Source organism: Rhinatrema bivittatum, chromosome 2, assembly GCF_901001135.1.
Source record: "Rhinatrema bivittatum chromosome 2, aRhiBiv1.1, whole genome shotgun sequence".
Classification (NCBI taxonomy): Eukaryota; Metazoa; Chordata; class Amphibia; order Gymnophiona; family Rhinatrematidae; genus Rhinatrema; species Rhinatrema bivittatum.
Window position 1 is genome coordinate 447,125,572 of NC_042616.1, and position 24,023 is coordinate 447,149,594.

A 24,023-nucleotide genomic window follows, 5' to 3' on the forward strand; every position below is an offset into this window, starting at 1 on the left:
TTATAGGCCAACCCATTGGTTCAGCAGCATGCTGCTTGCTTCCATGCAGAGAACCTGGGTTTGATTAACAGAAGAACATAAATGCCGTGCTGGGTCAGACCAAGGTCCGTTGAGCCCAGCATTCTGTCTCTGACAGTAGGCAGTCCAAGTCCAAGTATTTTTTCTATTTCCATTTATTAAAAATGTATTGTGCATGTTTGTCACACAGAGTTCAAGGTGGTTTACAAAATAAAACATACATATTCCATCAACAAACTCTGTAATAATAACATAAATAAAAAAGAATACATTACAGTCAGCACCATGTGTAATTCAGGACTAAGTAGGCCTAAAGCTATGACAACAGCTTTCAGGCTCGACAGGTAAGTTGCCCAGATCAAAATAGAGTAGGATCATGATTATATGCACTTGTAAACAAAAAGGTCTTCAGCACCTTTTTAAAATAGTTCTGACATTTAATCGTCCAGATGTGATCTGTACCCGGCAGATTCCAATAGATCTACTTCTTATATCTCACTCCCAGTGATAAGCGCTGGCTAATAACTGCTTATAGACTTTTCCTTCAGGAACTTGTTCAGTCCTCTTTTGAACCCCACTTTGACCAGATCCTCCAGCAACAGATTCCATAGCTTGATTGTGCGCTGAGTGAAAAAAAATATTTACTACAATTTGTCAAGCTTGCCAGAAGTCCCTGGTGGTCCAGCGGGGGTCCAGGAGTGATCTCCTGCACTTGGGCTGTCGGCTGCCAGTAATCAAAATGGCGCCGATAACCTTTGCCCTCACTATGTCACAGGGGCCAACCAATGGCACCAGTAACCCCTGTGACATAGTAAGGTCAAAGGCTATCGGCACCATTTTGAATACCAGCAGCCGACAGCGTGAGTGCAGGAGATGGCTCCCGGACCCCCCGCTGGACCTCCAGGGAGTTTTAGTAAGACTTGGGGGGGTCAGGAGGGTGGGGGGTTTGTTTAAATTCGCTCCTTTAGACGGCTGAATAATTCGGTGAAGATTCGTTGTATTCGTGGGGAATAGTGATATGTTTCGCTTCCCCAAGAATACAACGAATATGGCCCAATACGTTGCGGATTACCAATACGTTGGAAACGAATGCACACCCCTACTATTTACCCATTCCACCCCACTCATGATTTTATACATCACAGTCATATCCCCTCTATCATCTCTTTTCCATGCTAAAGAGCCCTAATCTGTTTCCTCTATAAGGGAGCTTTTCCATCCCCTTCATCCTTTTTGCGCCTAGCTTTTGCTCAGAGGCAGTGTTCACAGATCCTGGAGCGTGGAGGGAAAGTATCTGCTATCACACTATGGGGATCCCTATGATTTCTGGCCTCGGGCTGAAGACTGTTTCTATAATGGCTGGGCTGAGTTTATGGGGGTGACTTAAAATGGGGTGGGGGGGGAACTTGCAAGTAATTGCGGATACAGGCTCATGATGCCATGGCCCAACAGAGGCCAGTGCTGATAGAGCAGGAAGCCCAAAGGAGCAGGAGCGGGAGAACTGCCAGGCCAACCTTTCCCTACTCCTACTCCCCGTCCAAAAAAAAAAAGACTTAATGTGTCCACAAAATAGAAATGTCCCAGAACAAATGTGCCCAACAATGTGATTCTTCAATTAGAGCCTTGACGTCATCTGTGTTATGGCTCCACGGCAAAGCCTGAGTAGGTTCTGAAGCACTGATAAGGATATGGGTTAATGTGTGACCTTTTCATGAAGGGAGTAAGTTTCACCTTATCTCAGCTCGGTAGGTTTTCAGCTAGGTCCTCCGTACAAATTATCCCCACCTCACAAAACCTCCAGGCATGTTGACCCAAAAGGCATTTCCTGCTCTGCCTCTGACCTGAACTATCAGGAACATTGCAAGTCAAGACAGAGGTATGCAGACAGATTGAGCAGCTCCTACACAGTGCTTGGCTCCAGTCTCTTACTTCCATGCGGTCAGCCTTGGTGATCCCCTATCAGTTAGTAAACTCAGACTTTCCTCTCATTAAATGAACAGCTGGAGAAAGCCATCAGCAGCAGAGTACAATGAAAAAGAATGTCACACAAATTCAATGGAACAAAATCACAGATGTAAGTAGACGCAAAAAGTCAGGACTCATTTATTGTAAGGAAAGGAAGGCAAATGTTAGAGGAGCTGCTGATTCATTAAAAAAAATTTAAAAAAAATCCCAACCCCCAACGACAACCTTAATGCACAATAGAACTGACTCTAAAACTCAGTGAAAAGTCCCCATTTGTTTATACTGTGTAGGAACCCTATCATAGTGACGATGCTGCATGAGCCTAAACTGGTACGTGTATTTCATTCCATAGAGAAACTGAATTCCTTGCAGATTTCATTATCATTTGTTTTCTCTCCATTTATTTCTCGCCTCCCACAAATAGCACCTCTGGAGGAATGACAACATAACAATTATACAAAATTTCTAGCATGTTCAAAAATATGTTAAAATGTTCAGCATGTAACATAATAAATAAGCAAAAATTATCACAAAAATATTGCTAGATTTAGGTGAACTATCAGCTGCAAATTGCTGTGATTGATCGTGTGCCTAATATTTCCAGCTATGTTTTAGCTGGTGATCTTAACTTTCCCAGCCCTGCAGAAAATCTATCCCATATTCTGTAGGCTGAGAAAACCTGTATAGAAAGAGCACAAACTAAAACAAAACCCAAATTATAACAATTATTGTATACATTCTCATTTCATTTACATAAACCTAATCCAAGGGTTTAAACAGATATATCCACAGATGATATATTTAAACCATAAGTGCAGATAAATACATAGAAATCAAAGTGGTGGCTACTGTTCACAAATCACTCTTTATGAAAAATGTGTAATAAAAGGTACAAAACCAGTGAATTTCATATTCAAAAGCATTTAGCCAGCTAACTCAGAAGTTAGCTGGCTAACTGAATATTTGGGCACATATTTGGGTAAATTCTAGCCAGATAATAAGTTAGGTGACTAGAATTTAGCTGGATAAGTTAGGAGTATACTACCATCCACCTGGACAAAATGGTCAGACAGATGATGAAATGCTACCGTAAGAGATATCAGGGAAGGTAACCAATTTGGCAGTGCAATAATAATGGGAGATTTCAATTACCCCAAATGAAGAAGGAGCGAACCCTTGCACATAAGCAAGTATCACGCAACAACACTGGTGCAAGATCAAAATTTAATCACCACAATTTCTATGGTGGTTATTAACAATTCCAATAATGAGAAGACTCAATATTTATAGTGGCAACTCCATGCGTTCAACAAAACAGAATTCGAACAGGTCCCCCGACACGGTCCGGGTATTTTCATACAGATTAAAATATACCCCTGGTCCCTCCCGAAGCAGCCCAGCGAAACACGGGACCGTGTCGGGGGACCTGTTCGAATTCTGTTTTGTTGAACGCATGGAGTTGCCACTATAAATATTGAGTCTTCTCATTATTGGAATTGTTAATAACCACCATAGAAATTGTGGTGATTAAATTTTGATCTTGCACCAGTGTTGTTGCGAGATTTCAATTACCCCAATATTGACAGGTTAAATGTAATATCAGGACTTGCTAGAGACTTAAAGTTCCTGGAAATAATAAATGACTGCTTCATGGAGCAATTGGTTCAGGAACCAACAAGAGAGGGAGCTATTTTCGATTTAATTCATAGTGGAACGCAGGATTTGGTGAGAGAGGTAACGGTGGTGGGGCCACTTGGCAATAGTGATCATAACATGATCAAATTTAAACTAATAACTGGAAGGGGGACAATAAGTAAATCTGCAGCTCTAACACTAAACTTTCAAAAGGGAAACTTTGATAAAATGAGGAAAATAGAGAAAAACTGAAAGGTGCAGCTGAAAAGATTAAAAGTGTTCAACAGGCATGGACATTGTTTAAAAATACAATCCTAGAGGCACAGGCCATATGTATTCCACACATTAAGAAAGGTGGAAGAAAGGCAAAACGATTACCGACATGGTTAAAAGGTGAGGTGAAAGAGGCTATTTTTGCCAAAAAAAAATCCTTCAAAAACTGGAAAAATGATCTGTCTGAAGAAAATAGATTAAAGCATAAGCATTCTAAGTTAAGTGTAAAACATTGATAAGACAGGCAAAGAGAGAATTTGAAATGAAGTTGGCCGTAGAGGCAAAAACTCATAATAAAAACATTTTAAAATATGTCTGAAACGAGGGAGTCGGTTGTACTGTTAGATGACAGAGGGGTTAAAAGGGCTCTTAGGGAAGATAAAGCCATTGCAGAAAGACTAAATGAATTCTTTGTTTTTTATTATTTATTCTTTATTGAGTTTAACAAATTAAATCAAGATAATTCTCTTGACAATAAATCAAATGTACACAACATACATTTCATATAAAACTAACATAAGAATACCACCATCTAAGTATACATTTTACAAGTCCACCATAAAAGATCCAAGAAGACTTATATCCTAATCATACACAAATCAAAATCGAAATCTTGGCATTGGCAAGAGTTATATATTACTATGTGAGGTGGAACATACTCAGACTTAATTAGGCATCGGAGCCACTTGCTTATCAGACAGAAACTGTATTAAATGTGATGGCAAGAAAAAGAGAAACGATTTATCTTTTAACTTAATTAAACATCTGCAGAGAAATTTTAATGTAAAAGATGCCTCCATCTGTATAACTCGAGGTCTCAATAATAGAATGTTTTCTCCTTTTCTAAATGTCTGGAAATATCCTCACTTGCATCCCCATAAATGTCTCTAAACGGTGTTTAAAGAATAATTTCAAAATCCATTCCTTATCCATCTCCAATGCAAAATTGACTATCAGAGTAGCCGGTTCTGCTTGAGCTTGATCAGATAGTTCCAAAAGATCTGTAACATTTAAGCCAGTTACTCCATTTTTTACTTCCTCTGATTCTCTCAGGGGGTCGAGAGTCCCTCCAGAGGCTTCTCTTTTTAAACTTCCCCTCACGGGGACATAAAATACATAAGTAAGTGGTGGAATTTGATCAGGAGGTACCTTCAAAATTTCCTGGAGATATTTACTAAACATGTCTCTTGGCAAAATATATAAAACTTTGGGGAAATTAATTATACGAAGATTCTTATTTTTTAGTAAGTTCTCCATATTTTCAATTTTATTTAACAAGGCCAAATTATCTTTTACCAGGAGTTCATGTTGATTTTTCACAAAATTAAGTAGTACCTTCTCAGAATCTTGACTATGCATAACCTTGACAGTATTTTCCAGCGATTTAATTCGCGCCTCTTCCATTTTAAGAGTAATTGGCTCAGTCTGTTTAATCATTAAGTTGCCCAGCCCAACAATAGCCTTCCACAAGGATTCCAAAGTTATTTGCTCTGGTCTCTGCGGACGAAAGGAGGAAATTATCAAACTTATCTGCTGTGGCATTGATGAAATCACCGGTGGCTCCAATTCATCTCCATCTGGGCTGCCGAGAAGTGCTTCAAGCTCTCCGGGCATTTGTTCCATTATGCGCTCTTCCGAAGGGAGACTCCCTGCCTGGCTCTTTCTGCCAGCACTTACGGCATGCAGAGCTTCCGGGTCTCCATCCAGGGCTCGCACCAGCGCTGGATTCCTCAGTGCCTCCCTCACCATCGGGGACAGCATGGTCTCGGAGTCCAGCAGGCAACACATCTCCTCACTTTTTGTTCCCTGCTCACGCGTCTCCTCACCCGATGTGACTAAATGAATTTTTTGCTTCCGTGTTTACTAATGAGGGTGTTGTGCAGATACCAGTTCCAGAGATGGTTTTCAAAGGTGATAAGTTAGACAAAAAGAACCAAATCACTGTGAACCTGGAAGATGTAGTAGGCCAGATTGACAAACTAAAGAGTAGCAAATCACCTGGACTGGATGGCATGCATCCTAGGGTACTGAAGGAACTCGAAAATAAAATTTCTGATCTATTAGTTATAATTTGTAATCTATCATTAAAATCATCCATTGTACCTGAAGACTGGAGAGTGGCCAATGTAACCCCAATATTTAAAAAGGGATCCAGGGGTGATCCAGGAAACTATACACCAGTGAGCCTGACTTCAGTGCTGGGAAAAATAGTGGAAACTATTCTAAAGATCAAAATCGTAGAGTATATAGAAAGAGATGGTTTAATAGAAAACAGTCAACATGGATTTACCCAAGGGAAGTCTTGCCTAACAAATCTGCTTCATTTTTTTGAAGGGGTTAATAAACATGTGGATAAAGGTGAACCAGTATTTGGATTTTCAGAAGACATTTGACAAAGTCCCTCATGAGAGGCCTTCTAAGAAAACTAAAAAGTCTTGGGATAAGAGGTGATATCTTTTCATGGATTACAAACTGGTTAAAAGACAGGAAACAGAGAGTAGGATTAAATGGTCAATTTTCTCAGTGCCTCAGGAATCTGTACTTGGACTGGTGCTTTTCAATATATTTTTAAATGATCTGGAAAGGAACACGACAAGTGAGGTTATCAAATTTGCGGATGATACAAAATTATTCAGAGTAGTGAAATCACAAGCGGATTGTGATACATTACAGGAGGACCTTGCGAGCCTGGAAGATTGGGCATCTCAGTGGCAGAAGAAATTTAATGTGGACAAGTGCAAGGTGTTGCATATAGGAAAAAAATAGCCCTTGCTGTATGATGTTAGGTTCCATATTAGGAGCTACCACCCAGGAACAAGATCTAGGCATCATAGTAGATAATACTTGAAATAGTCGGCTCAGTGTGCTGCAGCAGTCAAAAAAGCAAACAGAATGTTAGGAATTATTAGGAAGGGAATGGTTAATAAAACGGAAAATGTCTTAATGCTTCTGAATCGCTCCATGGTGAGACTGCATCTTGAATACTGTGTACAATTCTGGTCACCGCAACTCAAAAAATATATAGTTGCGACCGAGAAGGTACAGAGAAGGGCAACCAAAATGATAAAGGGAATGGAACAGCTATCCTATGATGAAAGGCTGAAGAGATTAGGGCTGTTCAGCTTGGAGAAGAGATGGCTGAGGTGGGATATGATAGAGGTCTTTAAGATCATAAGAGGTCTTGAACAAGTAGATGTGAATCAGTTATTTACACTTTTGGATAATAGAAGGACCAGGGGGCATTTCATGAAGTTAGCAAGTAGCACATTTAAGACTAATCAGAGAAAATTCTTTTTAACTCAACGCACAATTAAACTCTGGAATTTGTTGTCAGAGGATGTGGTTAGTGCAGTTAGTGTAGCTGGGTTCAAAAAAGGTTCAGATAAGTTCTTGGAGGAGAAGTCCATTAACTGCTATTAATCAAGTTTACTTAGGTAATAGCCACTGCTATTAATTACATCAGTAGCATGGGATCTTCTTAGTGTTTGGGTAATTGCCAGGTTCTTGTGGCCTGAATTGGCCACTGTTGGAAACAGGATGCTGGGCTTGATGGACCCTTGGTCTGACCCAGCATGGCAATTTCTTATATTCTTATGTTCTTATGTGAAACTGGGAAGAGCTGAGTTAGCCGGCTATATTAACCAGCTAACTACAATGTTCAGAGTTAGTCAGATGACTTAGCCAACTTACCGTACGAAAAAAAAAGGAGTGGGGGGGTGCTGATAGAGGGCAGCTGGCTACATCACAGCAGTGCAGTTTCGCCATGGTGTGACCGCATGCTATCGCCCTCATAGCGCCACAGGAAAAGGTGTAGTTATTTCCCGCAGTGCAGCCAGGAGACAACTCCACCCAAACCCCGCCCACACTCCTCCCCTTCCCTACTTTTAATAATACCACTGCGATGCAGCCATATCATGTGTGGTAGGGCCTTATCGCATGATAAGTAACTTGATGTTACCCAGGTAAAGAGTCCATCAAGCTAGGTTAAGAAAACATTGTACAAATCTCATTGTTGTGTGTTTCCTCACTCCGAAGGACATCAAATCCACACAAGAGTGTACTGTTCTGTTCATACGTCTCACTCTGCATGTCCCCTTACCCCTACACTACTACCTAAACCTCACCTTGAGTTACTAGGTGGGCCTCCTATAGTAGCATAAATAGCTGCTTGCTATGGTGCCACCTCCAGAACCTCACTCGCTCTCTCTCTCTCTCTCTCTCTCTCTCTCTCCTCCTCAGATCTCAGGCCCCTCCCCAGCCTAAAAATGACCAAAACGCAATTGGCTTAAGGCCAATGAAAAAGGTGTAGTTAAAATTGTGCGATATCATGTGCTAGGACTTCATGAAGGCAGCCCACTTTTACAAAAATCCCACCCCAGCTCCTCCCCTTTTAAAAATTAGCATCGCACCATGCGTTATAGTGCTTTTCGCATGCGTTAAGGCGTTTTTCGCATGCAAAAATGCCTTGATGCATGTGAATACGCCATAACGTGAGTTGGAAAATAATCCCCTAACTTTGCTATCCAGACTGTGACTGAATATGGATGTCTATGTAAGCTGCAGGTACCCAAATGCTTCCATCCTCTGATGTCTTCTCACTGTTACATCTTCTCTGGTTTTGTCCCAGCAAAACTTAATATTGAGTTCACTTCCTGAGTCACTTGATTTAATTATTCAAGTGATTTCAAGTGATTTGAGTTGGAAAAATACTTTGAAAACTAAAGTGCCAGTCAAATTTTTTAGGAGCCAGAGAAATAATATTGTGCAGTTATATTATTTCCTTTTTTGTATGAATTTATCTTTTTGTGTTTCTTTTTATGATGGGTTCACAATTTTTTGTTCATTTTTGCTTTTCTGTTATTTATTTAAATCTTTTTCTATACCATCGTTAAGATAGGTACCGTCACAACGGTTTACAATAAGGCACATAAAATTAATCTTCCTTCCCTACATTTACTTATTCCACATGTCTCAGTCTAGGATCTCTCTCTCTTCTCCTTGATGCAGCATAGAAGCTGGGGACTATCATAAGCAGCTGTAGAGGTGACTCCTCCATGCAACCCCATTTTTTATTCTCCTTTTTGCACTTTCTTTTTCAGCACTTCAAAGGGGATTATATTCAGGTACTTCTCTATTCCTAGAGGGCTTATAATCTAAGTTTGTACCTGAGACAATGGAGGGTAAAGTGACTTGCCCAAGGTCACAAGGAGCAACAGCAGGACTCAAACCCTGGGAGGAGTAGCCTAGTGGTTAGAGCAGTGGCTTCATAGGCCACTGCTCTAACCACTAGGCTACTCCTTCACTCCCTAGGTGTTGGTGGTGGTTCCTTGTCAGTGCAGTCTCACAACAGGGGGCTAATGCAGGCTACTGTGAATGCACCTGGGCTTGGGCTGGCAGTACTGTGTCTTCTGTCTGACCCAGGATCTGTCAGACCCAGACCTGGACCTCTGCTGGAGTCCAGGGTAGTGCCAGGTGATGAATTTTAAGCACCCAATAAATACTGGAGCCTGGGATTTGACCAGCTTTGGAAATTATGATTAAATGTGTCTGATATCATTGGTCTGATTGCAAAAGTCACCTTGTTCTGTTCAGAATTATAAACAGTGTCACACTTCACAATCTTTATTATATGATCAGCAGTCCTTGTATACATGCCTCTCACCTAGACCTTTTTCTTAGTTCTATGCAGTATCATTATTGGGTTCCATGAGTTCTTATTCTTCTGAAAAGTAGCCTTGGATGTTTTTTTTTTTCCTTGCAAAATGTTCTCTGCACAATAGATGAACCTTTCTTATTTAGTAGGTAAATACACCCAGCAACCTAATTAAGCCAAACATGGTTTATCTTGATTAGACTACTGAAGATGGGACGAATGTAATCTTCAAAGCTTGTATACAGTACACCGTCATCAAAATTGTTTATATTGCACCAATAAAATGTATTTGTCTGCAAAAATCCAGCCTTCTGCAGAACCAATTCACACACACACACACATCCCCACACCTTCAGGATATAAATATTTTAAAGAAAGAAGAATAACTTGCAGATCGCTATCTGTTCTGACAGTATGCTGCAGTGCTATTTCACTTTGATCCCAGGCACAGCTTGTGGAAACAGAGCTGGTATCAAGTAGCCTTCATCCTGTTGTCACTGGCAGGAAGGAGGTGTGGTCCAGTGAGATCAGTGCACCAAACTAAGAGTTAATTTGTTTTGTTTCTTTATTGACTATTATGTCTGTGATGCAGGGACAGGAGAAGATACAAATCAAATTTAAAAAAGCAAGAGCGAGGTTATCTATGTCATTGGGGTTTTGGTTATGACGACTTGCTGGGTGTGTAACATGTAGGCCTAAACTTAAGGACAAGAAAAAAATGTAACTGTATCCCAGTAAGGATGATGCCAACTTTTCATTTTTACCAAACAAACATAACGTTCAGAAATGTTTGCCCTAAAGAACACGGACTTTATTGCTTTACATGAACTTGAAATCACAGTTGAAATGGATAAGAATGGTACTTGTAAAAAAGAAAACAAGCTCAGCGATGTAATTGCCCAACTTAAAAGTAAAGATCTGGCTTGCAGCTGGATGTTGGGAAGCTTCTGCTTGTCAATTGATGGATGGAAAATACATCGATTCTTCACAAATGCTGACTGGACTGGACTTACCAGGTCAAAAGTCAGTCCAAAAAAAAAGAGGGTCTTTTTAGACATAAAATAATTTTCATATATTTATGATGCAGATATATTATTTAGTTATTTATTTATTTATTTACAAGTTTTTATATACCGGTATTAGTGAGGACATCATACCGGTTCACAAATGAACAGCAAGATTGAAATTACATGATAATAGGGGAAAGGAACTGGGAGGGTGATAACTTAAGAGCAGCATTGAAAGAAAGGTTATATACAAAGGAGTGTAAACACAAAGAGGAACTTAAAATACGGTATCATACAGTTGTGATATATGTCTATAGACTCACATTTGTTTGTTTTTTTTTTCTTCCAGTATTTTTTATTGAAGCATGTAAAAGGATAGCAAACAGTATGAGTCAAAATAAACCACATCAATAATATCACACCTCCACATTTCTCCTTAGTATATCCCCACCACCCCTCCTCACCTCCCTGCCCTCCCATACAGAGAACCTCAAACCTTAGCAGCTATCAAATGGTATGAAATACAATGTATAATCGGAAAAAGTGAATTTCCAGGACAATCATCTCAAACCTATCTTGACAAAGTACTGCATATATTATCTTTCATGAGTTCTTTTGCATTCTCCCATCCAGCCCAACAAGCGGGGCCAGAACTATGATGTCAGATGAAGAGATCAATAATTCCCCCAGATCTCTTGGAAGAGACGTTTCTTATGAGGAGAAAATCGTTTGTACATGGATCCATATTCTAGTAGATATAATTCCATCATCAATGTAGACCACAATTCTCCAGTGGGGGGGTTGCTGTCTATCCAGTGGAGCATAATGCACTTTTTGGCAATTAGACATGCCTTCACTTAGAGAATAGCCACTGCCATTAGCAATGGTAACATGGAATAGACTTAGTTTTTGGGTACTTGCCAGGTTCTTATGGCCTGGATTGGCCACTGTTGGAAACAGGATGCTGGGCTTGATGGACCCTTGGTCTGACCCAGTATGGCATTTTCTTATGTTCTTATGTTCATATGCCTTAGACATTAACCCCACATTGTCAACGTTAAGACTAGAATCTCCTACATCATTATTCAGAATACAAAAGGAGCAAGACCATTGAATGTCCATGCCTAGGAGAACTGAAAACTGGATTCGAATACTATCCCAGAACAATTGTATTGCCGGGCATTCCCAAAGACAGTGAATCAGTGAGGCTGGTGCTTGTGTGCATTTGAGGCATGAATTGGACTTAAGTCCCATCTTATAGACCCTCGCAGGGGAGTAGACAATGCGCTGGAATATCCGTTGCTGCAATTCACGTAGGCCAACATTGTTAGTTATCTGATAGATGGAAAGGTAGTAGTATTTAAGCATAGACACCTCCAGGTCCTCCACACAGTCTCAAGACCACTTAGGAAGCAAAGCTGAGAACACATTGAACTTTTGTGAAGAATTGTAAAAAGTATATAGACATGACAATGTACCCTTCTTAACCATAAAGCATTCAATCAAACAACATGGGTGGGATTGTCAATTTCCCCCTCCACTTCCCTCATCATGATATTTGTGTAGGCCCTTAAGTGACCATAGAGTAAAAAATGTTGGTTTTGCAGACCTAATTTCTCTTGACATTGGGCAAATGTATATATCTGCCCAGTGTTCGGATCTAACAGGTGTTTGAGAAGCCAATTAGGGGCAATATTAAAGTTGTGTTTCCCTGGGAGTATTGAAAGCGAAGTTATAGAAGACCCCCGTAAAGGATATTGTAATGATATATGGGATGGTAAATTCAAGAGCTTACGAGTAATCCCCCAAATCTTCCTGAGCGTGCTTACTAAGCTAAAGTGTGTTGACAACTTCTGGTATATGGGGGGCCGGGGTATGTAGAATATAACTAGGGTCCAAGGGGAGACATATTGACCTTATGAGGAGTGAGTCCATATATTCTGATGTACCAAGGATCCAGTCCCCCAAGAAATGCAGATTGGTCGCCCAGGAGTACACCATAAAATTTGGTAAGCCATATCCTCCTTGAGTTCTTGCGGCTATCAGAGTAGAGTAGGGGAGTCGGGCCTTCTTACCCTTCCAGAGAAACAGTCTCATCATTTTTTGGAGGGTACGATGATCTTTAGTGAGAAGAATGAAAGAGAGCATAGAAAATTTATAAAGCAACTGTGGTGCAATAACCATTTTTATCACAGCAATGTGGCCTTGTATTGGTAAGGGAAGGGATTGCCATCCTGCCAGTTTTTTCCCCACCTTTTCTATCGCTGTTAAGGGCATACCATTGCTTGGGATTGGAATGGGGTCTGCCCATTTCACTGGAAAATCCTGCCAATTATCTGTCAAAGACCCCAGGAGATCCAAGGCCTCCATTTTATCTAAGTTTAATTTAAAGCCAGATAGGGCCTGGTATAGCTGAAATACACATAAAGCCTGTGTGAGAGCCGTTCGAGCATGGGACAATAAAAACAGGATATCATCCGCAAACAAGAGTGTTGTATACATGTAGGTTCCCACAGGAATACTCGTAATTTCTGAAGATGCTTTCAATGCACTCACAAGGGGTTCAACAGTTAAGATAAACAAAAGGGGAGATAGGGGGCATCCCTGGCGAGTGCCTCGCTGTAAGTAAAATTCATCAGATAAGTGGCCGTTTACCAGAATTCTTGCTGTTGGATTGGAGTATAATAATGTAATATATTTGTAGATTCTCCCCGTAAAGTCCATCTTGCCGAGAACCTGTTTTAAAAATGGCCAGGCGATCCTATCAAAGGCCTTTTCAGCATCACATGTTACCAATAAGGGTTCGCAGATTGAGGACGAGAGGCAGACCTCCAGGGCAGTCAACACCTTATGTAGATTTACAGTGGATCGTCTCCCTACCAAAAAACCCACTTGATCAGGAGATACCAGTGAAGGCATGAGAGGTTTCAACCTATTGGCCATAATTTTGGCAAAAAGTTTAATATCCATATTTAACAAGGAGATCGGCCTATACAAGGAGGGAAGCAAGGGATCTCGTCCTGGTTTCAGTAGGACAACTATAGTGGCTGCTCGCATAGTAGCTGGCATCTCCTGGTGGTCCGTCATGTGCTCAAATACCAAGCGCAGTACAGGTGCCACATCTGCTGATAAAGATTTATAGAAAATAGATGTCATTCCATCAGGCCCCGGGGCTTTGTGAGCAAGCAGTGTCTGGATGGCTTCCAAAACCTCTTCTAGCCCTATAGGTCGCTGTAAGTGAGTCTGTTGGTCATCCGTCAGGCATGGTAAAGATACAGTTCGAAGAAAGTCTGCTATAGCGGTTTCATCCATTCAGAAATGAGGGAAGTCTCCACTGGGTCTGAGAGAAACATTCCCTTTGTCCAAAGGTCCCAACTACTGGACAGTGATCAGAAACAGAAAGCGTTTCGATCGAGGATAGAGAGAATCTAGAAAATAGAGATTCTGACACTAGCAGATAATCTATCCTGAATCGAGTAGGATGGGCCCTCGCGAGGTGCGTGAATTCATGCTCCCCAGGGTGAAGCATTCTCCATAGATCCAATAAGTTGAGATGTTTACAGAGAAAACTGGGTCCTTTGTGCTCACTAATGTGGTGGCACCCCCCTCGACGGTTGCCTATCCAGATCCGGGTCTACCGCAAAATTAAAATTTCCTCCAACTACAATAGGGTAATCCCCCATCTTAGTGAGACGAGTGAGTAAAGTAGTATAAAAAGAGTGGTCATATGAATTTAGGGCATAAACTGAGGCCATGCTGAGTGGGGGTCCCATCAAAAGGCCTTTAAGAATGACATACCTGCCCTGTGGATCCGCCACAGAATCCTGCATCTGGAAGGGAGCAGATTTATGGAAAAGAATGGCCACACCTCTGCTTTTTGAGTTATCGGTAGCATAAAAAACCTGCACTACCCATTTCTTTCTTAATTTTAGTACTTCTTCAGAGAGCAAATGTGTCTCTTGTAAGAAAACCACTTTAGCATGTAGTCGAGATAACCGTGTAAGTACATTTTCTCACTTAATAAGTGTGCCCAACCCTGCCACATTCCACGTCACCATCTCTACTGCCATGGTGGGCATGTGAACGAATTGTGGCACAGTAAGAGAGAAATATCCCCCCCCCCCCCCAATATAGAACTCCAACCCATAAAAGCAATGAAGTATTGTTTTGGCAAAATTATCTGATACATGGATTGGTAACACATACCACATGTCTAAGTCTTGAGATGTAACCAGTTTGAGATTCTCTGTAATTTCCCACCCCCACCCCCACCCATCCTCCCCTCCAACCCCCAGCTAACTTCAATATTCGGATCGCAAAATATTGAAGAACGCCGTAACTTGAGGTCTGTTAACCCCTTCTTTCCCCCAGAAATCATCATATATCCCCACTCGGGGTTTCGGAGCACGTAGATGGATCAACATGTGCTCGGCTACCACCCCCCATCCCATTTGACAAAGAGAACATAGACAAACTGCCCCATAACAAAAAAACATAGTATAAACAAGTCAACTGTTTAACCAAGTAATATGAAGTCAAGGAAAGGAAAAGATAACTTTCCAATGGATAGCTAGCGGTGTAATGCGCATACAAATGGGACAACAAATGTAGACTGTCCTTCCCATAGAGAATGCCTCACCCAAAAAAAGAATTCTCCCTCATCAGATATTCCAGTATTTGTCAAGTTAGCACTGCTTGGGTGGCCCCTGGAAGGCCTTGGACGTACGCTCGTGCCTCCGTTGCAGAAGTAAATATCTTGGTGATACCTTGCTGAATAATCCTTAGTTTCGCGGGGAACATCAAAGCAAATCTGATTTTCTTGTTGAAAAGCTCTGAGCAGACTCCATTGAACTCCTTTCTCTGAAGGGTCACCCACGGCAAAAAGTCCTGAAAGATGAGAACATCATGGTCTTCATAAAGAAACTCCCGGGCCTTCCTATAGTGTTGCAGGACCAGAGATTTGTGTGCAAAATGTAGAAAGCGGGTTATTATTACTCGCTGCCAGTGATCCGTGTCACCCTCAACCTTCCGACCCAGCCGATGTGCTCTTTCCAGTAGGCCCCCGGATGGAGATGCAAGAGAGGGGACGATACTGAGCAGTCAAGCTTCTATCAGTCGTGATAATTCAAAATCTGGCAAAGATTCAGGAAACCCAATGAAGCGCAAATTGTTTCGGCGAGAGCGATTTTCTAAATCATTGATTTTGTCATCACTTGATTTCGCCATTTTCTCTAGCTCCCCAACATGTCGTTCTAAGGCTCCGACATTGTTCTCCCCGAGGGCAACTTGACCCTCGATCTGCTCCACCCGAGAATCAAATTCAGTAAGAGAGACCCGAACCTCTGCGATCTGCTCCGATATCTGATGCAGTCGCATATCAAGGGCCGATACTACTGCAAGCGATATTTTATCCTCGGGCAATTCTTCCATCTGAGGGTCTGGCTCACGGGGTGCGGCAGCCATTTTCGAATCGGAGGCCTTGATTTTATCTTTCTTCATCATATGGGAAGCCATTCGAGATTTAGTTATACCTCCCGAAGACACCTTTGCCGTCCCAGAGTGTAGGCAAGTGAATAAATGCGAGAAATCAACAGGGCTGCCTTGATGTGAGAGGATTTCGCTAGGGTGGTAGCCAGAGCTTGGGTTAGCTGCTACCTACCGAGCCCACCACATCACGTGACTCTTGTTTTTTTGTTTTTAAATTAATCTTGAATATACAGTTAAAAATTTGATTAACCAAATGTGTCCTCCATGGGCAAATTGCTTTTTCTGATTGTGCCTCGCTTTATTCAGCTGTCACCAGATGATGCTGACATAATTCTTCCGTCCCCTGTTTAGAAACTTTCAAGTAGTCCAGGTGTCGAAAAAATGTGCTGCCAGGCCATGCATCCCCGTAAGTGTGTACATTTGTGAAATATTAAATTGTAGAGTGTCTGGATTCCTAGTTGAGAATTAAGGTGCTCATGTAATAGGCTATGCTGACCTTAGCATGGGTTTTAACCCATATTTTAGCACAGAATTTTCTATGCAAACTTAACCCTGCTATAAAATAGAAGTTTTTTTGCATGGAAAAAGCACGCTCTAAAACAGAGATTGAAACCCTTGCTAGGATTAATGTAAATTCAAATCCCATGTTAATTAAGTTATTAGCTACTTCCATGCAATGCGGGAAGGCGCGCTAAAGGTCAGACTGCTTAGCATGCCTTTTTTTTTTATGCAAAAAATTTAACTCCTGGACCAAAGATGGCGTAAAAGGTTAACTCACATTTGCCAGACAGCAGGGTCTGTAGAGGGTTCATTAACTGAAAGAACTAAAGAAAATACTGGAATGTCACAAATAATAAAAAAAAAAAATCATAATTTTTTTTTCTTGTCACTTACAATCCTGTTCTTTTATAGGTGGAGTTTACTTCCTCTGTTGGTCCCCACTGCTTTTAAGAGAAGCAATAAAGTTGGACCGGGATGTTTGTGCATGTGATCCAAGGTAGCTCAGGGGCCCTTCTTCTTGGCCGATTGTAGGCTGTCTTGTAGGCAGGGGGTCTTGCAGACCAGCCACTACTGAAACATGAGAACGCTGGAAGGAAGTCTATGCCCCTCCCTGTCTGAACATAAACAATCTCGGGATATGTTTTCCCTTGCCTTTTTTTTTTTTTCTCTCTCCTTGCTGGTTTTTCTCTTGGTTTTCTTCTCTTTTCTGGAAATCATGATCATCTTTTATCCCCTCTCCCCAGACCACCATCGAATCTGTGTTGACGTGCCAGGTGAAAGGCTGGAAATGGAAGTGCTGATGCTTTTTGTCTTTTCGCCGGGTATCTGTGTGGACTCCATCATCCACACTGGATTAGCAGGTGCAACATTTCCAGGTGTTTTCCTGCTTTCTTCCGTGAGCTGATTCCGTCCTTACACTTCCAGCACCCACCTGTTTTTTTATGCCATTTTTTTTTAACATGGATTTCCACTTTAATCACACTTTTTCTGTCTAGTGTGCTTTTTTTTTATGTGTGATCATTTGCATGCCATTAGCTTACTGTGTTCACATGTTTGTTTGGTTTTTTTTTAACATGTAAGAGAAAATGTTTGCTTAAAATATCATGGACTTTAACCTGGATTTAATTATACTGGCCTCTAAAACTGCTATACAAATTCAAATTACTGGGATCACTATGGGGCCAATGTAATATTGAAAGAGATTTTAGCACTGGTCTAACACACTTTTTCTCTGCTAAAATAATCTAATTTAATATCAGGCCCCAGTGCTCAAAAAGTTAGCTATTCTTCATTTACTACAAGTGTGCTAAAAGTAGTGCATTTATATTCAAATAAGCATGGCAATTGTTTGTTCACCAGTTACACAGTATTATCAACGTAAAGAAGTGTGCTAAATATTCAGTATTAAATAACTCCAATTTTAATGCTGAATTATTTACTTCAGGGTTAGAGATGAAGTTAAACTTAACTCACACCCCTAATCTTTGGAGTTACCACTTCAGTGTTAAATATCAGATTGTCTCTAGTTCAGCAGTCCTGACCAAACATCCCTGGACCTGCAATGCCCAGGCCGAGACCCTCTGACTCAGGATCCCTTGGCCACAGAGTGCTGCGCAGAGCACAAGGAATGATTACATAGCGTTCCACCCAAGCCCGTTTGAAAGAGAGCAGGCACAACATCCAAACTAAAAACCACTCTGGAAATTCACCAGCTTCCTATTGGTTCCAGTGAATCAGCTGAGCAGTGCAAGTGGGTCCTCCCGTGAAACCTTCACAGTCTCTCTGATCCAAGCAAAACTTTGCTTCAGCTGAAGCAAAACTGCAGAGGCAGCACTTACAGGATACAGCTGGAGAACATTACTGTACTTCACTTCCCTCCTCCCCCACCCCCTTATTTTTTCTCTCTCTCTCTCTCTCTTCTTCCCCCTTACCCCCTTGGGTTCTGAAATTGTGCTACTCAGACAGGAAACAATCATCTTCCACCCTGTAACAACATAAGACATTCTGAGATATTGGAAGCTGCCAAGGAGTAGGAAGATTACTTGGATCACGCTCTACACGGCACACACCCATCATGTCAGAGTGAGGTTAGCAGCCTTCTGCATGTTAGCCCTGATGGCATTACAAGCAGAAACCAGTGCTGGGATCTCCTCCTATACCCTCTTGTTAGAAGTACAAAGTGCCAGGGTGAGTAGCACGGCTTCTCAGGGACGGTTTCTGAATGCTTTCAACTTTTTATCTCATTCCCAGAAAACAGAAACCCAAGAAGAATCTCATGTACTCATTGCCACTAAAAAGAAAAGGCCATCTTACAAATATACCCTAATATTGTAATGAAACTGCAGGGGTAAAAAACAGCAGGAAGGGCAGAAGTGATGGATTCATGTACAGAATGCAGGCACACAGGGCTTAAACATGATTGCAAGTCTTGGAAAGATAAGGGAAGAAAACAAAGAAGGAAACACTGAATTCCTCCCCCTTTGTCCCTTATTTGTAACCTCACTAACCTGAAATCACATGAAAGTTAATTCAAAAGGAGATAGAACCAAAAGAAAGCACAGGAAAATGAACGTGATAAGCAGACCAGGAGCCTATACAAAGGACGGGAAGGAAGGAAGGAAGGAAGATGAAGGGGTTAGAAATGTGATTTCTGATGGAGGAAGTTGCCTGACAAAATGACCGGAACGGCAGGTACTCTGTCTGGTTTCCACTCCATCATCCACTGCTCGCTTCACAGCTCCGCGCATGACACCGAGAGGGTACCTTCCCTTCCAATTGGAACCTCATTTGCTGTTGAAGGAAGAAGTTAAAGCAGGCCTCCGTGACCAGCCCACCCACCCAGGGCTGTTTTTAAATCAAAACTACGATGCATACAATTTTGTATTTCTGAAAGTTCACCAGGCAGCCCCTCAGTTCCGGCCCTTCTTCCTCCCCCTTCGACGTTATGAGGCCAGTTCCCCTCAGAGATTAGTGAAAGGGACATAACTGGCCCATTTATTTATCACCAAACTGATTCTGGTCCTCATCAGTCCCTTAACTGTGCTGTGGTCATGCTTAGACTGGTGCAGAGATGCACTGTTTATCTCCAACACACAGGGCTCGACAAATTATCAGTAGGTTTGTAATGTAAATCAAGCCTTGGGAGGGGGGTTCAAGTGGAAATAAACTTCCAAACTCCCCATCCCAGGCTCATTCTCCATTTCCTTTAACTTGTCAGCTGTGCCACCCAACTTATCTTTTCTTTGCTTTCTCACTCCCTCCCCTTCAGCCAATGCTACCTCTGTCCTCTACTGTCCCAAGTTCTCTCTCCCTCTCTCTCCCTCCTTCTGCCCTCTCCCTCCCTCCCCTGCAGAAATCAGCAGAAGCAGAGCACCGAGCTCCATTCAATTGTCTTCCACCTCTACCTGACTCAACTTTCTCCCAAATTCCTTCCCCTTCTCCTCTATAGCCCCATAAATTCCACCCTTCTCTGTTATGCTGCGCTCCTGCTCAAACAGGAAGTAGGCACAGGGAGGAGAGGATTTCCATTCCCACACCCTCTGCAAAGCTCTGATTTGATTTGGTGGGGGGGGGGGGTCAGGGCTCTCCTGTAGATATCAGTTCCCATCCCATCATGGCTGCATCAGTCTGCGTAAGGACTTCCATGCTCCTTCTTTAGGCCTCAGAAGGGAGTGCAACCTCCAGTCAAACTACTGTGGCTGGGAGCACAAGGGGACTGCTGACCTCCATGCATCCATCCCCCGTCCCCCCACCCCCCACAGGAGCTGCTGCAGCTTCCCTGGACTAGAGAACCTGTCATAAAATGTCACACTTTCAGGATTTCAAAGAGGGCATCTGGGCTGCTAAGGAAGACCCAGTTATGGAGCCAGCTGTAGAAACTAAGTGCTGGAACAGCAGAGAGAGTGCCACCGATGACTCCCGCACCTTAGCATCTCCTCTCCCCTCTATTGCCTCAGCAGCAGTAAAAAAAAAAAAAAACACTGGAAAAGCTTCCTAAATTATACAGCTTTAGGGGAGTTTTCACTAATATGTCACCACTGCTGTAAATTGTTATGATTAATCTCAATTCAAAGTCATCAGTTGTCATCAACTAACTTAAATCGACTTAATGATTCCATTAAAAATAAACAACGGAGGAACAAATAAAAGGTAAGATACTGCAGCTAGGTAAAAAAAAAAAAAATTAAAAAAAATACAGAATATAGTGCATATTTCGCAGTTGTCAGCAGTCTGGTTACAATGTCATACTCAGGGTGTCTGACTCTTAACTCCCAGAGGAGCAAGACCACATTCTTCAAACACATTCCACTGGGGGGGGGGGGGGGGAAGTGACTGGTAAGAGCACAGCAAAAGCCCGAGGGGGGGGGGGGGGGGGGGAATAGAAAACCTGCCAGGTCCTTGACAGTGTCCAATTAGAAGTTTTTCTTTGGCTCCAAGACTTTTCTGAGCTATAAATTCAATGGACAACACAGACACAGGACATCAACACAATATGACAGCAACATGCTCTGAGTGTCCCCGATCACAGAGGAGAAAAAGAGAGGCAGGGCAGGCTGCTCGTCCTTTCGGGGCTGACAGGGGAGCAACTAAGCCAGGGAAGAGAAAGAGCAGTGCCAAAGGCTGCAAAACCGCTTGCTTCCAAGCAAGACAGCAAGAGCGGCAGCCCATCGCCGCACACTAAATATAACTTCACATTTAAACAGCAACCAATTTGAATATCTTTGTCCTGGAAAGAGCAAGTGCGTCTGTTAAAGCCACAGGAGTCTAAAGATAAAAAAAAAACCTTACAGAGAGCCACGGCTGGAATAGAAGAGGGGGGAGGGAGATGGGCCATTCACCTCCATGTAGCAAGGGCACAGCTTGTCAGAAGAGGGGAGCGGGGGGATCTCTTTGAACTTTCTGTCCAGGGGCCTTTCCCAGCAAAAGTCCATTTCCCTCCCCCCTCCTCCTCGTGCCATTCAATCAGGAAGGGTCAGAAGTTATTTCGGACTTCCGGAAAAAGTTTTGATTTGTTTGAATGGGGAAGGGGGAGAGAGTTAACCTGCCTGCCTCTCTCTCTTTCTCTCTCCCTACTTCGAACCAGGCATGCAAGCCGCCCGTGCCCAGCGAGTAGTACGTGGAGATCTCACTTACCCTCACTGCCATACTGCTTGCCATTGCTCGCTCCCATCCTGCAGGCTTCACAGGACCATCACCATCCCGACATGGAGCGCTGCCATCGGCAGAGCCAGGGGGAGCATGCCTCGGACCTGCCCGGCGGGAGGGGGGTCATCTGCTCGGAGGAGAATCCCGGCAGGCTCCTTAAAAATAAACACCCCCACAAAAAAAAAAAAAAAAATTCTACAGATGCAAAAACCAAAAACAAACCGGGAAAAAAAAAAAAAAAAGCTCCGAGTATCTTCTTTTAGTTTCCAGGCAACATGATCATGGGAGGAGCGGCTTTACAGAAGGAGCTCCACTACTTTATAATCCAGAAAAGGACGACAACCCGGGAGAGAGACAAGCCCTTGCCTCTCTCTGCATCCCCCACGTCTTGCTTTGAAACTGTAAAGGAGTTTCTTTTTTTTTTTTTTTTACTCCTTGTTTCTTTGTTTCTTTCCTTCCAGCACTGATGGATCTTGTCCTGTTGGAGTGGCTGGCAGTGCTCCCCCCCTTTACTGCTTCTGAAGTTTCCCCCCTCCCTGAGCTGGAACAGGAGGGGAAGCCGCTGTGCAATGAACACTGAAGCCAGGTGTAAGCTTTCACACACAGGGGGGGCTTCTGCCGTTTGGGCCGGGCAACAACACCAAACTCCACGCTGGAGAGCGGGGCTGGCAGAGCACAGAATTCCCTAGTCACTCCCCTTGCAGGACTTCCTTCAACCATCGATAAGGGCTCAGCCCCACCACACATCTATACTAGAGTTCTAGTGTCACCTAGTGGGATACTGTTACCATATCATCCTTTCTTAGGACTATACATTCTAAAGCAACTTGTATATACACATACATATAGACATGGAAAAAAAAACAACATATCTAGCACCCGTGCTTTTCAGTATATATTTATAAATGATCTGGAAAGAAATAGACGAGTGAGGTAATCAAATTTGCAGATGATACAAAATTATTCAGAGTAGTTAAATCACATAATGGAAAAAATAACATATCTATCTGCTGCATGCTTTTATGATGATGTACATGAGCTGTTGGGGCAGGCATAGTGGAGGATGATGTGGTAAATCCTTTGTTACAGAAGTGAAACCGCAGACTGGTATGCCTCCAGGGGTCAGGCTGCTTTAAGCGTTTGTTTTATTTATGTACTACAATTAAAGAAGTACGAAGGGGCAAAATCCCAGCGTCTCGTTCCCTAATAATGTCCCGTTCACCAGCAAACAGTGAGCCAGTTCTGGTTCAGTCCCATTGCATATGTCCTAAAACCCTGTTTAATGCACCTAAGCAGTGCTCTGAAAAATCAGGAGGGGTTGTGCATGCGAAAGTACTCACATAACCCAATTTCATGTGTACTTTTGCCCATACTGGCAAGAGGCATTCTGGGGGGGTGGGAGGCAGAGTTGGGGGCAAGAGGAAAGCATTTACACACATAATTTCAGTTTTCAAAAGCCTGCTCTTAAATATGTATATATATATGCATAAAGCTACACCTGCTTAGGAGCAGCTGTAACCTTCTGAAAGTAAGTATATGCACATTCCAGGGCAAACCACGAATGTTCAAAGCAGATTTAAACACATGAATAAATAAATAAAATTATACTCAAAAGTCCACTTTCAAACTTTTGGTTACAGTCTGTGGGTACAATGTAGATTAGCAACGCCTACACATCACTCCCACACATTCTTCAACTCATTCCTATACACAGCCCCCCCAAAAACCCTCCTCCATATACACACACCCCACCATATCCAACCCCATATTACAGTCATTATTCTGTGACCTGGCTTTGCCTCTCACTAATATTTTCTCCAGTTTTCTGTCATGGGTAATGGGAGGAGACGTTTATCTGTTGAGAGTCCTCTCCTGGCTGTAATCCCACCCTCTTTTTTAGGGAAGTCTTCAGTGAGGTATAAAATCCCCTGGATCAGGCTCAGTGATTTAGTACACAGGTGACTGGAGAGTGGGTTGTAGAGAGGAGGAGACGGTCCAAGAAAACAAAGAGGTAGGCGATCTGTGATAGCCGTCAGGTAAACACAAAAGAATAGATGCCTGGATCTTTTTCCAATACTTTATTGTTGCAGAGATGTGTCCATAAACATGCCCGACTCAGGCCGAGTTTCGCAGCTCTACAGCTGCTGCCTCAGGGGCTACAAACGAACCATATAATAATCAATCATACAGAATAAATACATAATTCATAAAACAAAAAATTAAAAAATTTTAAAAAAATTATAACATCATTAAGATCTCACAAATATTAAAAAGACTTTTTTATAAATGAATAAAAAACCTTTTTAAACATCATAAAGATCTAAAAAAGGCTGTATCAG

The 24,023-nt window shown here is 42.3% G+C and overlaps 1 protein-coding gene across 1 annotated transcript in view; it reads right to left on the bottom strand.

The window, feature by feature from the left end:
* Positions 1 to 22,338, bottom strand: part of FBXL7 (F-box and leucine rich repeat protein 7) — a 623,746-nt gene extending 601,408 nt beyond the window's left edge. Inside the window, exon 1 of the mRNA XM_029590337.1 lies at positions 21,673 to 22,338. Coding sequence (XP_029446197.1) covers positions 21,673 to 21,709 — 37 coding nt within the window. The 5' untranslated portion in view covers positions 21,710 to 22,338. The remainder of the gene's footprint in view (positions 1 to 21,672) is intronic.
* Between the last annotated feature and the right edge of the window lie 1,685 nt (positions 22,339 to 24,023).